The 15,262-nt window shown below is 37.6% G+C and overlaps 1 protein-coding gene across 1 annotated transcript; it reads left to right on the top strand.

Annotated features, from left to right (window-relative positions):
* The first annotated feature begins 7,761 nt into the window (after positions 1 to 7,761).
* Positions 7,762 to 14,592, top strand: LOC104094779 (uncharacterized). Its single transcript, XM_009600774.3, has 6 exons — positions 7,762 to 8,103; positions 9,126 to 9,261; positions 13,380 to 13,464; positions 13,552 to 13,599; positions 14,001 to 14,122; positions 14,218 to 14,592. Exons 1-6 carry the CDS (start codon positions 7,941 to 7,943, stop codon positions 14,336 to 14,338), a joined length of 675 nt encoding a protein of 224 aa, XP_009599069.1. The 5' UTR covers positions 7,762 to 7,940; the 3' UTR covers positions 14,339 to 14,592.
* The last annotated feature ends 670 nt before the right edge of the window (positions 14,593 to 15,262 follow it).

Here is a 15,262-nt window from a genome sequence, read left to right as displayed (position 1 = left end):
ATTTTTATCCGGACTAAGATATTAGTGTTCTAAAAAAATATGTAAAGAAATCATTATTATTTGTTAATAAAAATATTTAATAAATTTCTTTTACTATTGTATATGTATTTTCATGAATGTTTTGTGATTAAATTTATTGTTGTTTTTATCTAGTTTAGATTATTTATTTGCTTAAAGACTAGTAATATTGTGCCCTTTTAGCGTAGTAAAATGTAGAGTATTTTAGCGTAGTATCCTTGTAGTTTAAGTATCTCTTATATTGATAGATCAAACACAAACTTGGTCCAATTTACAAAAATTAATTATTTAATTTACAAAACAAACGTATAAAATTGTGAAACTAACATGTAAAATATTAAAATTGACACACATAAAAATTCAAGATAGCTTGGTGCTAGTGGGCCTTAAATATCGAGCCTGGGATCCATAGATATATACTATGTCCAATTAAATATTGTATAATTATAAAAATTAATTATTTAATTTATAAAACAAACATATAAAATTATAAAACTAACATGTAAAATAATAAAATTAACACATACAAGAATTCAGGATAGCTTAGTACTACTGGGCCTCAAATATCAAGTCTGAAACCCATATGTGAATACTCTGTCCAATTAAATATTGTATAATTATAAAAATTAATTATTTAATTTACAAAACAAACATATAAAATTATGAAACTAACATGTAAAATAATAAAACTAACACATACAAGAATTCAGGATAGTTTGGTGCTATTGGGCCTCAAATATCGAGCCTGAAACCCATAAGTGAATACTCTGTCCAATTAAATATTGTATAATTATAAAAATTAATTATTTAATTTACAAAACAAACATATAAAATTATGAAACTAACATGTAAAATAATAAAACTAACACATACAAGAATTCAGGATAGTTTGGTGCTATTGGACCTCAAATATCGAGCCTGAAACCCATAAGTGAATACTCTGTCCAATTAAATATTGTATAATTATAAAAATTAATTATTAAATATTGGAGATCGGGCGGTTGCAGCTCGACTGGTCTTTGGTCATGGCCCTGATAGAGCGGTGGCGACCAGAGTCACACTGATTCCACCTGCCCATTAGCGAGGCCACCATCACGCTGCAGGACGTGGAGGTTTTATATGGGCTGCCCGTTGATGGACTGCCCGTTGTACTGCCTCAGGCCATGAGAGAGATGACGTGTGGGCAGTATTTGGACATGCTGCAACAACTCACTGGTTTCAGGCCACAGGATGAGACTGCACACTCAGGGGCCAGTTGCATGAGTTTGACAGCTATTTGACAGCATTTGGAGATATTGCACCCCGACATCACTGGCGAGACAGATGATCTGCATATTCACCGGTATACGAGGTTGTTGCTGCTCCTTATGTTTGGAGGGATCTTGTTTCCGAACACTTCGGGGAACCTAGTCAGCTTGATATTTCTTCATCATCTTCAACGGCTAGATGATTTACCCCAGTACAGCTGGGGTGTTGCTGTTCTCGCCTACTTGTACAAGCAGATGTGTCGGGCGAGCATGGGCACCCAACATGACTGTATGTGGATTTTTGCCGCTGCTACAGGTGACAACATATTCGAATACTCTATTCATTATATCATATCTAGTAAACATTTATCTTAAATTTTACGTCAACTTTGTATGTTAGGTTTGGGCCTTGGAGCGGTTCCTACAGTTGTAGCCACCTCTACCACTATTACCTCCAGATGTACCACCTCCGCTTCTCCCTCTAGCTAGGAGGTGGGTTCTCCGGCGGGGATACGTACATATCTACGAGGCTCGGTATAATCTCCCCCTTTGTAGGGATTTGTTAGATATGATAGAGGGCGCACAAGTACATGTATACCTAAGTTTACTTGGTATAGCTTCACATGTGTTGCGCATACTCACACTTTCTATTGTTATTTAATAGTTCATCTGGATGCCATACATCGACGACTTGATAGGTGGCCTGCCCAATTATTGCTCAGCCGACCACTTGATTTGGGGCACTTCCGTCCCACTGATGTGCCTCGATATTTGTGGAGCATCATGCCAAGGAACGGGTACTTCACAGTTTGGCCATCCGCAGCTTGTACCGAGAGGGCCCACATGGGAGCCCACACATTATCAACAGGATGATCGTTCCAGGGTGGACGACGCATATGTGGCATGGCTAGAGGCACAGGTCGATACTTGGGACTGGCGAGCTGACCTAATTCAGCCCCCCCTTCACAGAGCCGGACAGATACTATTCATGAGTATATGCCCTGGTACCTCCGAGTATAATAAATTAATTAAATCGCAAAATAATCACAAAATAACATAAAGCACAGTAAAAAAATAACTAATAGGCATTTTTTATACATGAGTTTTAACAAAAACTAAGTCGGAATACCTCGATTTTAATTTTCTGAAATCTTGAAAATTTAGTGATTTGGAGCCGAAATGAGCAACCCACTACGAGACAACGCCTTAGCTAGGATGTGGGACCGAGAAAGCATTGGGATGCATACTTCCCAGGCCCATCGACAACTTTTGAGGATCGGCCGACCCGAGATGTGGATAGTGGGCGCCGACTGAATTATGGCTCATCATCGAGGGGTGCTGGGGAGCTTTCACAGGCGCATGTATGTTTTTATTAGTATTTACTTTAAATTTGTTATTTCTTTTCTCATTTATTTCCCATAAATAACTTTATTAATTTTCTTATTAAGGCTTCATCCTCGCCCGTCACGGAGGCCGCTCTGTGCGATGCTGACCTGGCTGCGACAGATGATTATATTCAGGAGCCCGACGAGATCGTGGTAAGACAATTTAAATTGTTGTAACTTAATATATATTTTCCTATACTGAGGTGACTTATTCTTCTGTAGGTTACTACTGGACCGACGACCCCTTCTACCGATCCTGCCAGCACTACTGATGATTGTGTTGCAGCGCATCCTGCTATAAAGAGGTGACGTGATAAGGATGATCCTGATAGCATAGCCGGACGGGATGGGATGCGCCTTAGGCCAGCGGCTGCATTGAAGCACACAGGTTGTGGAACACATTAATTTTTATTTTTATTTGTATTGATGTAAATATTATTTTATGTAACTAATAGCAACAATTTTTATTGTTTTCGTTATATGCGCATTATGTATATATTTCTCGGGTTCTTCGTTATTTTAATATTGCAACACAAACACAAACACAACAACTTAACATAATTTAAATTCGGCACACATAATGAAAATACATGACATAGAAAGCATAAAGATAAAATACAACACTCAACACATATATTGGTTTGTTTTGTCAATTATTCTCTTCTTCAACCACTCAAATTGATCCAACAACTTATTTTTTTCTTCTTCCACCTCTTTTAGTTTCTCCTTCAACGCCGCAATTTCTCGTTTATACATAATCTCATCACGTTCATATCTTTTGTTCAAATCATAAATATACTACAAAGTTTGTTTGTAGCATTCCTGCTTACAGGGTTCATGAATCCATACCTCAAAATTGCATAAAGGTTCGTCGGGAATCCTATAAAACATGTTCACACACATCCAGTATCGGCGCCCAACTTCACCATCATCCTAATAGTCCGTCATCATACATTTTTTGCCGCACTGGCACCTTAGTACATAAAGGCATTCAGACATTTGTTAAAGCGAAAAAAAACCATGCTTTTATGGAGAGTTTTGCTATTGGTTATTGTTAAGAGCACAGAATAACTAGAATGCGTCCGTTATTTATAGGCAAGACAACACACATAACGTAGTATTTAACCGCATTATGCTAACACATAACGTATTATTTAACCGCGCTATGCTTCGCGTGTTAAAGATTCTTTCGGATACAAAATAACTTTTTCGCAGGCGGGCAGCTTTTCAGTTTGACAAGACAACACACATAACGTAGTATTTAACCGCGCTATGCTTCGCGTGTTAAATATTCTTTCGGATACAAAACAGCTTTTTCGCAAGCGGACAACTTTTCAGTTCGACAAGACAACACACATAACGTAGTATTTAAACGCGCTATGCTAACACATAACGTAGTATTTAACTGCGCTATATATATTCACATATTTATCAAAAATCTTCCTCCTCTGACAGTGTAGTTTTCTAATAATAATTTTAGCATGAAATTCGAAGGTCTACTAAAAAGTTTTCTGTTTTTTAATCCAATACTATTTTTGATTACATGAATGGGAGGGAGAAATTCATTAATTTACTTAACTGAAAAATGGACCATTATCAATAAGATTTAACAATAATGGAAATATAATTTTATTTGATACATCTTGTAACATAAACAAGTACATACACTTATTACAACTATATTACGAAACCCAGTTACTACGTGCATCCTTGATAGTTGGGCACATTAGAAGAACTTCCACCAGGAGCTGGATTACCACCGCCACCCAAACCATCCGAAGGACATTTTCGACGGTCATGTCCTGTTTGCGAGCATATACCACATTTGCACGCATAAACGGTATCACTAACATCCATTTGGTTTCGTATACGCGTTCTCTTCTGTACCTGTATTCGACTCAAAAACTCCTTATTACACACTATTTTAAATGATTCCGGCGGCCAATAATGGTCAGTACTCACTGGCTGCAACTGCCCACTATAGGTGTTTAAGTATGCAGCAACACTATATTGTTTATCAACGTAGTTGGTTGGCCCTAAACCAATATGTTGAAAGCACCTGATGGCAAGTGAGCACGGCATGTGGTAGATGAACCATTTCCCACAAGAGCATAACCTTGTAGATTCATTTATGGTATGTACATTATTCTCCCGATTTTGATGGATAGCGGTGCGAACTTCAAAAATATTTATGTCCTGATCATACTGTAAAGATGAATGCCAATGTGCTCGCCGCCTGTATTTCTCAAATCTCTTCATCGGCAGTGGCATAAATTCAACACCCCTTTCCATCAATGACGTTGTATCTGCAGCCCTTTCAACAAACCTCTCCGTCATCTGCTTGAACGACATGCGCACCATGGCAGTGACAGGCAATCCTCTTGCCGACTTCAATAACCCGTTGAAAGACTTTGACATATTTGTAGTCAGAATTCCCCATCTTCTTCCACCATCCGCATGCAAAGTCCACTTGTCAAGCTCATGTCGCATCAACCAACGATAGGCTCTCTCGTCTTCCTGCCTGATAGATTCCATGTGCCTCCGGAATTTATGCTCTTAGTGGTCTGTTAGTACCATCCACATCAAATCATGCAGATCCTTGTTGGGATGTGCCTTCTGGAAATTGGCCTTCAGGTGCCTCACACAGCAACGGTGGTAGGCATAAGGTTCTTGCCATGCCGACAAATTCTCTACAGAACTTAAGATACCACCATGTCGATCAGATATTAGACAAATATTGGATTGTTGTTTGATAACGTGCTCTTTCAAATGATTCAATAACAATGTCCATGTCTCTTGGCTTTCATTGTCACAAATAGCAAAAGCTAGAGAAAATATTTGTCCATTTGCATATACTGCAACGGCGATCAACTACTTGATATCATACTTTCCATAGACATGAGTGTCGTCTATGGATATTATCGACGGGCAATGCGGAAAACCATCAATTGCTGGTTTAAATGCCCAGAACACGTAATTGAATATATATTCTGGTCTTCCCGGACTCCGCTCAAGCTTCCATTCAACAACCGTCCTCGGGTTAAAGTGTTGCAGTGCGGCCATGTACCTGGGTAGAGCTGCAAATGGCTTATCCCAGTTACCATAAACAATTTCAAACGCACGTTTGCGCCCGAGAAATGCCTTTCTTTTGATAATGGTATGGCCATATTCCTGGTGGACTGATGTAATGCACTCTTTGATTTTATACCTTATGGACACTTCAAGGTGTGGAATAAGGACAAGAGAAATCAAGTCAATATCCAAGTTGTAGTGATTCCCATTGAATGTGTCCATTTCACATCTGTGGGTGGGAATATATTTACCCACTTTCCACATACCTATGTTCTTCTTGCTCGCACACAGCATCCAATGACAACCCGTAAACCATCTGCGACAAACAACCTTGTATATATCCGGACTTGACTCTCATACCGTCATCTCACGACACTCTTTTACGCTGTACATTTTCGCCGCCCTGCTTAGGCGCGCTTTATCAGGAAAGAGTATGCATTTTGCCAGCACCGTTAGTCTAGAATCATCCCACATTGTTGTCCGAATTTTATCAAAATCCCTTGTGAGAGTATCCACAACCGGCATACTTGGCAAATGATCAAGGTAGAGAATCTTCCTTGAATGTAACGGCACTTGGAACTCGCACACTCTTGGTCTAAAGGGGGGTGGAGCATACTCCCTCTTCAAATCAGGTCCTTCATTCCCTTCCTCCTCATCACCATCCTCACGAGGGAAGGGTGTGTCGTCTCCGGAATCATCGGCATTGTTGTCATAATCACTGTTCTCTTCCTCACTCTGTGTATCTGCCAGATCCCGATTTAATATGTCGTCTTCGGGCAATTGAGTCAGGACATGTGGTTCAACTTGCTCGTTTTCACTGCACAAACAATAAAATAATAAGCTACTCAAATTAATAAATACTTTCCATATAGCTGTATCACTTCACTTACAAGTCGTGATGTGTTGACATTCCTTGATGGACATTATCATATTGGTAATGACTCCCGGATGGACCACCATGATCCAACACACCAGAACTACGCATATTCCAACTGGGCGTGGGTTCATAACTTGTAAAAGTTATATCTGGCCGGTACCCCATGTGGAATATATGAGTGTTAATACAAATTCAATACAACAAAAATATACATCGTAACACTAAGAAAAAATGAAGTTTACCACTCGTCTTGTGGATTATGTAAAACATGAGAGAAATTATTTTCTCGCTCTTCATTCGCCCGTGGTGATAAGTTTAAATGAGGCCAAACTCTTTCAGCCGGAACCTGTCCGGCAAAAACTGCTCCAGAATAACCACCTGACGACTGAGGTTTATCCCTACTATGCTCAACCTCATTATTGCGAACGTCTTCGACCTTGACGTACATTTCCAACATTTTTATCACAAGAAATTCCCGGTATTCACCCGGAGTCCTAAAAAAATCCCTCAAAGTTTCATCATCGTCAATGTTAAACTCAACGTAACAAGCAACCCCTTGCGGAGTGACGGAATACGGATATCTTCCGGTTACTTTAAGGTTCACTAAACGTTTCCTCACACTCATATTTTTACATAACAACGATACCAATGTATCATACTCCGTTGTAAGTGGCAACTTAACATGACACTGCGGAGATAAACTATAGCTATTTGCCACCACAACCTCACCCCCAAATATAACGAAACCCTTAATTTTCGCTCTTCAGACATTATGAAAAAAATGCTTGAGAATTTAACAAGAAGAAAAATTTAACAAGAGTTACGAATATTTTTGAAAAATCCTAACGCCTTTAAATAAGGCAATGCCTAGCTCGGGGGCTGATTTTTTTTTAGGTATAGCGCTCTTTTAAAGGGCGCTATACCCATTTGAATTATTGTTATGTCAGTTAAATGCAGGAGACTTATTGGTGGCCCCACAAAACAAGTATAACGCTCTTTAAAAAAGCGCTATACATATAACACCTTTAATAACAACGTTATAGATGTATAACGCTTTTTTAAAGAGCGCTATAACTTAACTTTCAAAACGTCCGTTAATGTATAGCGCTATTTAAAAGAGCGTTATATATAAGTAACTCTTTTCTTTTTTTTTACACTTATTTCCGTAGAGAACCACATTTAGGTTTTGGACTCCTTGAGTACTACTCTGAACCTAACCGGAACATAAAGTACCATTTTTGTCATTTTCTCCCCTCGCAGCCATTGTTTACTCTGCTTCTTCATTGCCTTAGCCGAAACTTCACTCTTTTACACTAAACATTTTAGCTTCAGAATTCTAAGATGATGGGTTTATTGAGAGCTGTGACTAAATCGAACCGTCCGATTCAAATGGGTCTTCAAAATCAAGGGCTCACGTTGTCCCTCAGCAGACAGTTATCAACCCAAATGGAAACTCCTCAGCAGGACAACTCCTTTGATACATTCCTCCAAAACCCATCTACTGGTACCCGTAAATCTTTCAAATAGTTAATAATTTTTTTTTCTTGCTGTTATTTATTTTTAAAATTCACTCTTTTCTGTTTATAAAATGGGTGTTTTAATGGTTTGTAGATTGATATGCATATTACAAGAAAATTATGGATACCCTTTTGCTTATTTGTGCTCTTACGTAGTCTTGTTCATTTACATATCATTTTTTCAAATATTTCAGGGTTTAGGTTTTAAAGTTTTGGCTGTTCTTATTATTGGAGCATTTTCAATTTGCTAGTGGATGACAGTTGCCCTGTTAAATACTTGAGAATTTTGAAATTATTGTTAAGTGGTTATGAAGGATTTGTATTAGTTATTAGATTGTATATGGATAGTACAAAAAATGTGGCTACCCTTGTGCTTATTTGTACCCTAGCTCAGTCTTGATAAGTTGACCTGTCTTTTCTCATACTTCAGTGATTTAGGGTTTAGGGCTTTTGCTGCTTGCTTATTGTTTGAGAATTGCTAATTTGCTACAAGGTATAACTATTTGACGTGTTAAACACCTTCAGATTATAGAAACTCATGTCTGAAAATATTTTGTTGGATTTAGTTTTGTTAATCGATTGTGAATTTAACACTTGAGTGGAGGGAGGCAATAATCATCAATCAGCTGTACCTCAATCCAGATTAGTTGGGGTAACTGGGGTTGGCTATACTAATAATTTGTATCCTTGTCGCTCGCATTCCTACAAGGTCACTGTCCTATCCTAATTTGGCAATTTTTATGCTAACCATCACCCTACTGTAATCCCTTCCTTTATCCAAGTTCCAAGTTTGGTCTAGTTATGTTTCACAGAGCTCACATAGATGGAATTGGAGGCAGATATCAACGATTAAAAGTTATAGGGTTTTAGCAAGGGCAGGAATTATTTTACATTACACTGCTTTTGCAGGGTAGTAACAGCAGTCTTGCATCTTTATTCATGCCATATGCTTATGGAAATGTAATCTCATATGAGATTGATCCAGGATCTTGGTCTTTCTATTTCTCAGGTTTGGTTTATGGGAGAATCTATGGCATCGGAAGGCATACAAGGAAGAGTGACATTATTAGCATGTTAGGGGCTTCTAATTTGAGCCTAGATGACGTTAGATTTGAGTACAACGCGAACTATGCTCCAGTTGCTGTGTAAGTTTATTCTTTTATGATATAAGGTTTAACAATATCTATAAGGAAATAGATCATATCGCTATGGTTTTGATTTCTGAGCATCCAAGGGTGTGGCTTGGTTGTCAATGAAGCTAAAATGGTTCATGGGAAATCAGGATTCTAGTCCCTGCAAAAACGCTTGGTGATTTCTTCATCTTCCTAAGTTTTAGTGGATATAGTTACATGTATCTGTATTAGGTACTATTGTGGGCATCTCATTGTTTCTTTTTTATAACCATGGTGTCCGGGCCAGCTTGCGCGCACCTCGACTAATTCCATGGGATACCTGAAATCTCCCACCAACAACAAGTACCAGGTAATTCTATCCACCAAGACTTGGATAGATGGGAAAAAATCACCTAGTATTTTTTGCCATGGGAAATCAGGATTCTAGTCCCTGCAAAAACGCTTGGTGATTTCTTCATCTTCCTAAGTTTTAGTGGATATAGTTACATGTATCTGTATTAGGTACTATTGTGGGCATCTCATTGTTTCTTTTTTATAACCATGGTGTCCGGGCCAGCTTGCGCGCACCTCGACTAATTCCATGGGATACCTGAAATCTCCCACCAACAACAAGTACCAGGTAATTCTATCCACCAAGGTTTGGATAGATGGGAAAAAATCACCTAGTATTTTTTGCCTTCGCTGGGATTTGAACCCGAGACCTCATGGTTCTCACCCACTCCATTGGCCACTAGGCCGCACCCGTGCATGCAACATCTCATCAACGCTTGCCTCTATTTTGAAATAATGCAACTATAATTTAATCCTGGGATAATACATACTGACCCCCTCAAATTTGTCCCATTTTTCAACTACACAAAATTTTCAGGGTCCCAATACCCCATGTTCTTGTCCAAAGTGTATCTATAACCACCCTAACTGTTGACATGGCAAAGAAAGTGCGCACAATTGGACCAGAGCACGTGAAAGCCAAAAGCAAATCCAAAAAATACAGCCTCTTTACACATGAGCTGCAATTGACTCAAATCATTCGATTCCTTCTCCAAAAATCCTTCTCATATATAAAAATAAAGATTTTTATCCCATGTTTTCTCTCTCCCTCCTCGCTCCATCCGTCTCCCTCAACAACCACCACCATTCTTCCTTCAATCTCTCTCTCTCTCTCTTTCTTTGATCCAAAACCTTTTCTTCGCTTAACTTTCTTTCTACTTCCAAATAACAAGATTCGTTAAAGTTACCCATCATTCTTAGGTTCAAAATTTTTAATTCCCGGCAAAGCACAAATTTTATGAGAGATATACAAAAAATAAAAAGATCTTTTCCATGCCATCTAAAATCATTGTTTGTGGAAATTAATGATTTGATATTAGGACAATTTGTCAGTTTTAATTGAGGTCAAATTTAATTAATTTCGGAAGATGCATGTGAGAATTAAAGATACCGATCCATATCATTTTGCTTTTTTTAATGCACATTAGTGATTTTATCTGTTATCTTATATTAGAGGGTAACATAGGCTATGTTTTAGAAATTAACCACTGAAATCAGACACAGATTAAACCACTGATCTGCACTAATATTATTGATCAAATATATATTGATGCACAATAGCAGTTTAATATATCCAGTAAAATGTTTCTAATAGCATATTTTAGTAGTCATATTCAAAATGCAATGTGTCGGTTTTTCTCTCAACCCAAACCCATGTATGTGTTGTCCACTTTGATCTAACAGAGGTTCACAGATTTATTTCTTGGGCTATGTCATATCGAGCCAAAAATGTGATGGATCAATTTCATCTACGGAGAATAATGATTCTGAATTTTTATGCACAAGAATGGACCGTTGATATGGACTTTCCTAGCTTTTGTCCATTTCATATAAATACTGTGGATTTGATTTCTAATTTGGACTTCCTTAGCTTTGAACACCTCTGTTGTAAAAATAAAAAATGTTGGGTTTCGATTTCTGATTGTTTGACTTCACTCAGACCAGGCAACCAACATTCTGGAAAAATCCTTGAAATATTCATGTCTTAGCTAATTTATCAAAAAGAATATTCAGGTCATAGCTATTAGGAACATTACTAATGCCTACCAATATATGAAAATTGTTTTGGGATTGTTGAGTATGAAAGAGAAAGGTTTGTTTTTCATACCCTATTAAAAGCTCTATGAAATGCATGTCAAGAATAAATTATTATCCCCTTTACAGACTTTGCCAAATATTATATACTTAGATACAATCGATAATTTTATGTAAGGATCATAGTATAAAACCTTGGCAAGATGTGGGTTCTTTGTAAAGGAAATCTTTATCATTTGGTAGCAATATTTGGAGTCATACTATTACGTCAAAAGCTAATGATGAATAACTAAGAGTGTTAAGGCTAGTAAAACCTAATGATGAATACTATACTTTTATGTCCAAAGCAATATTTGGAGTCATACTATTATGTGAAAGAGAATTGACCTATTCATAGAGTGATCCTATGGTCGTTGCTAGATATAGACTATCTCATTCTTTATTCTGTTTTATTTCTTTGAAAAAAGAAAGGTGACTCAACTTCTCAGCTAGAGTGCTAGAGTCGGTGGTGGGACCTGTTGGTGTAATGCACGCTAGAACGTGTGAATTCAAGTTCTCATGAACTACTATTAAAAATCAACTTTGTTTTTGTTTTGTTTCTGGACAAACGATATCCGACTAGGCTTATGACTAGATCCTTTTGGATCTACCAGTCGGCCGGCCCTAGCCGTTTACATGAGATGGAGAAGCTAAACTCGAGCATTCCACTGGGCCATGTTAGGTGAGGAAGTACTCTGGATCTTTTTTTTTGGGGCTACAACTTCGTCGCGCTGACTAACATCCCTTTCCATTGTGCATTTTTCGAACAAAGAAGATGACTATAAGATGAATTTGCTCTTCAAGAAACTGCTCAACCTATACCTTCTGCCTGTCTCATATGTGTGGAACCTGGTCTTTTTCAGTTCTAGCCTCTCCCTCGAATACATTGGATAGGTAGGCTTGGGTGAGAAATGGTTCCTTCTTGTAATAAACTTTCCTTGAATACTTATTTATAATCCAACACTATCTTAATGTTGGAGGATGTTCTTATGAATAAAATATTTTATTTTTACTTATATAAAAACCTATGGGTCGTTGGTTTGTTGGATAATGGATAACAATCTCGGAGAACGTACGAGATTATTTTATCTCGTGTTTGGTTGAATTTCTTATTCCAGAATTAACAATCCAGGGATTTATATCATAATTGTGGTGTTTTTTTATACCACATGCAATGTGGGTAACAATCCGGGGATTACTATTCCCGGGATAAAACACCAAAATAACAAAGATGTTTTCTCCAAAACTCTTCTCCCAAAGTCCTTTAAAAAATTCAAGGATGAAATTGGAAATAAACATTTTTCCCAATTTATCTAGTGTAAAACTGAACACATGTTTTATATTATACCCTATATATCCATTTCTAGTCCAATGAACGAAACGTGTATCGTTAGAAGTATCTCTACTAAATAATCATGTTATTTAATTCGCGTATTGTAATCCTGGTATAACTTGTTTACCAATCAAATGACCACCAGTTTGTTATCATATTGAATGTCTTGCTTTAATTTTTTAAATGATTTTTAAGGTAGTATTGGCTAATAGCTTGCTGAGTTAATCTGGATTACACTACCAATAGTTAGTCAATGTGGGTAATAGATTACTCCTTAGTTTATACCAGTTTCCTTGGGATGTTTCTTATCAGAGTTGTTTCTTTTTCCACCAGTAGCTTTTGAAGTTGTTGTTTTTGTTTGTTTGTCCTTTTACCTTTTTGTGAGTTGCGCTTCATGTGAAGAATTTACCAACCTTTGACTCCTTTCATGTATGCATTTTTATGGTATTAGTTAATATACGCAAGCAATAGGCATCCATTTCATGTATGCATTTTTATGGTATTAGTTGTTTGTTTGTTTGTACGAGAAGTAGTTTTATTTTTCTTGTCTAAGCACTTAATATATATTTTTGATAAATTACTTAAAATATTCAATTAATGGATGCCTATTGCTTGCGTATCAAAGAAGAAAATGCTTATTACGTCTCTGTTCCCTATTATATCTCTCGAATAGGATGATTCAGTTCCGTACTCGGAATGCTTATGACGCTTCACTGAGGGCAGTTGTTCGGACGAGTCGCTTGTTCAGAATGGAGAGGGTACTGTTTCGAACATACATCTGGTTGATTATTAATCTCTGGAGGTTTGCATGCAGAATCATCATTTCTTTACCTTTCTGATTGTAGGCTGATCGTCAGCAGTGGGACGCTTTGCCACACTATGATGGAAAAACTGTAAGTGGGTCTTTGGTGTTAACTGTCTTCATCATTCTTTCTGGTTGTCTTTTACTTTTTGGCGTGTAGGAGTGTGGTAGATGGTGGTGGAAGGGCTGATGACAAATAAAAACCGGGAAAAAACACAAGGTGATTTTTTCTCATCCGCCTAAGCATTAGTGAGCGGAGTTAATACATGTGCTGGTGGAAAGTAACAAGTACCTAGTGGAGTAGTCGAGGTGGGCCCAAGCTGTTCCACACAGTAGTTTAATAAAAAAAAAATACCAATGAACTTTTCTTTCTTTCTGAATGCAATGAGATTGATGATAAATTAAAGATGGATATTCGATTCATTCATTTCTAATAGTAGTACAAAAGGGCTTTGAAGCAAAAAATCTATTGATGGTTGTTGGCTTTTTCAGATTTTATTGCAAGGGATCCCACGGAATGCACTGGCGGATGATGTGGAACGTTTTCTTTCTGGTTGCCAGTATGATGGATCATCAATCCAAATATTCGCCAGACAACAACGAGGTTTTGATAGGTATAGAAGCTTTACCACTCACATCTCGCTGGCTCTTTTAACTGTGATGTGTTCTCTGTTCCTTATAAGATGGAGTTTTGGTTTATTTGTTGCAGACCACCAGCTAGAGTGGCCCTTGTGCAGTTCCCTTCGCAGGCTTTAGCCACACACGCATTTATTACGAAGAACAGAGGCTTCGTTCTTAATAACCAAATTGCTGTTCGACTTCTTCAGTAATCTCCTCCATCTTCAAAATAATCTACTTTCCATTTCCATGTGAGCATTATTAGGATGTGAGATGACAATTACAAATGTTTTGATCATCTGCCTGCATGTCCAGGCTTCAGTCCCTTTCAAATGAGTACTTTTTATGTTCATTTACTATAGAGAAAGCTGAGATGAAATTCAAAATGCTAGTCTTACCAATATTTTGTTTTGAATAACATAAATATGTGAACACACTGTCCTTTCAAATGAGGGTTTCTACTTTATTTTACGTTGCATTTTATTTTTTAGCGGGGTTCTGCTGATCAAGCTGTGGTCTATTGTGCCAAATACGTTTGCAGTGAAGGCACATTGTAAGTTTCAAATTCAGGTTTCATCTTTGTAGGCAAAACCAAAACAGCCGAAACACAACGGTGAATTCAGGATTTAGATATTGTGGATTCTGAGTAACGACATTGGGTCTGGAAACGTATTTCTAAATCTATCTAAACATATTCGTTGATACATACAAAGTTCAACCTCGGATTACTGGGTTCTATCGAATCTGCGAAATGACTTGATCCCATCACTGCCAAACATTGGAAGACAATTCTTGAACAGCTTCCAGAATAAGAGTCAGTGTATCTCAATCTACTTCCCATATTTCATTAAGTTTTATTCATTGTTTGCAGCAGCCTTTCTGCTGGCATCATGGCTTTTCTTCACAAAAGCCAGGGTAATTGAAAAAAAAAAAAGGACAACGACTCAGTAACATTTTATTAGGCCAACGTTTGGCCTTGTAGTAGTTGCTTTGTTGGCCCATTGTGGCCCTTTTGTTTTGAAAGTTGCTGGCTCTTTTCTAGCCAAGCAACTACTTTCTCTTGGCTATAAAATGGGCAGATGATAGTTCACCCGATAACACCGATTTGAGAGTCGAGAGTTTATCTTTTCTTCTTT

This window comes from Nicotiana tomentosiformis, chromosome 7, assembly GCF_000390325.3.
Source record: "Nicotiana tomentosiformis chromosome 7, ASM39032v3, whole genome shotgun sequence".
Taxonomy (NCBI): domain Eukaryota; kingdom Viridiplantae; phylum Streptophyta; class Magnoliopsida; order Solanales; family Solanaceae; genus Nicotiana; species Nicotiana tomentosiformis.
The sequence above is the reverse complement of the archived record's forward strand: the minus strand, read 5'-3'. Positions and strand labels throughout refer to the sequence as shown.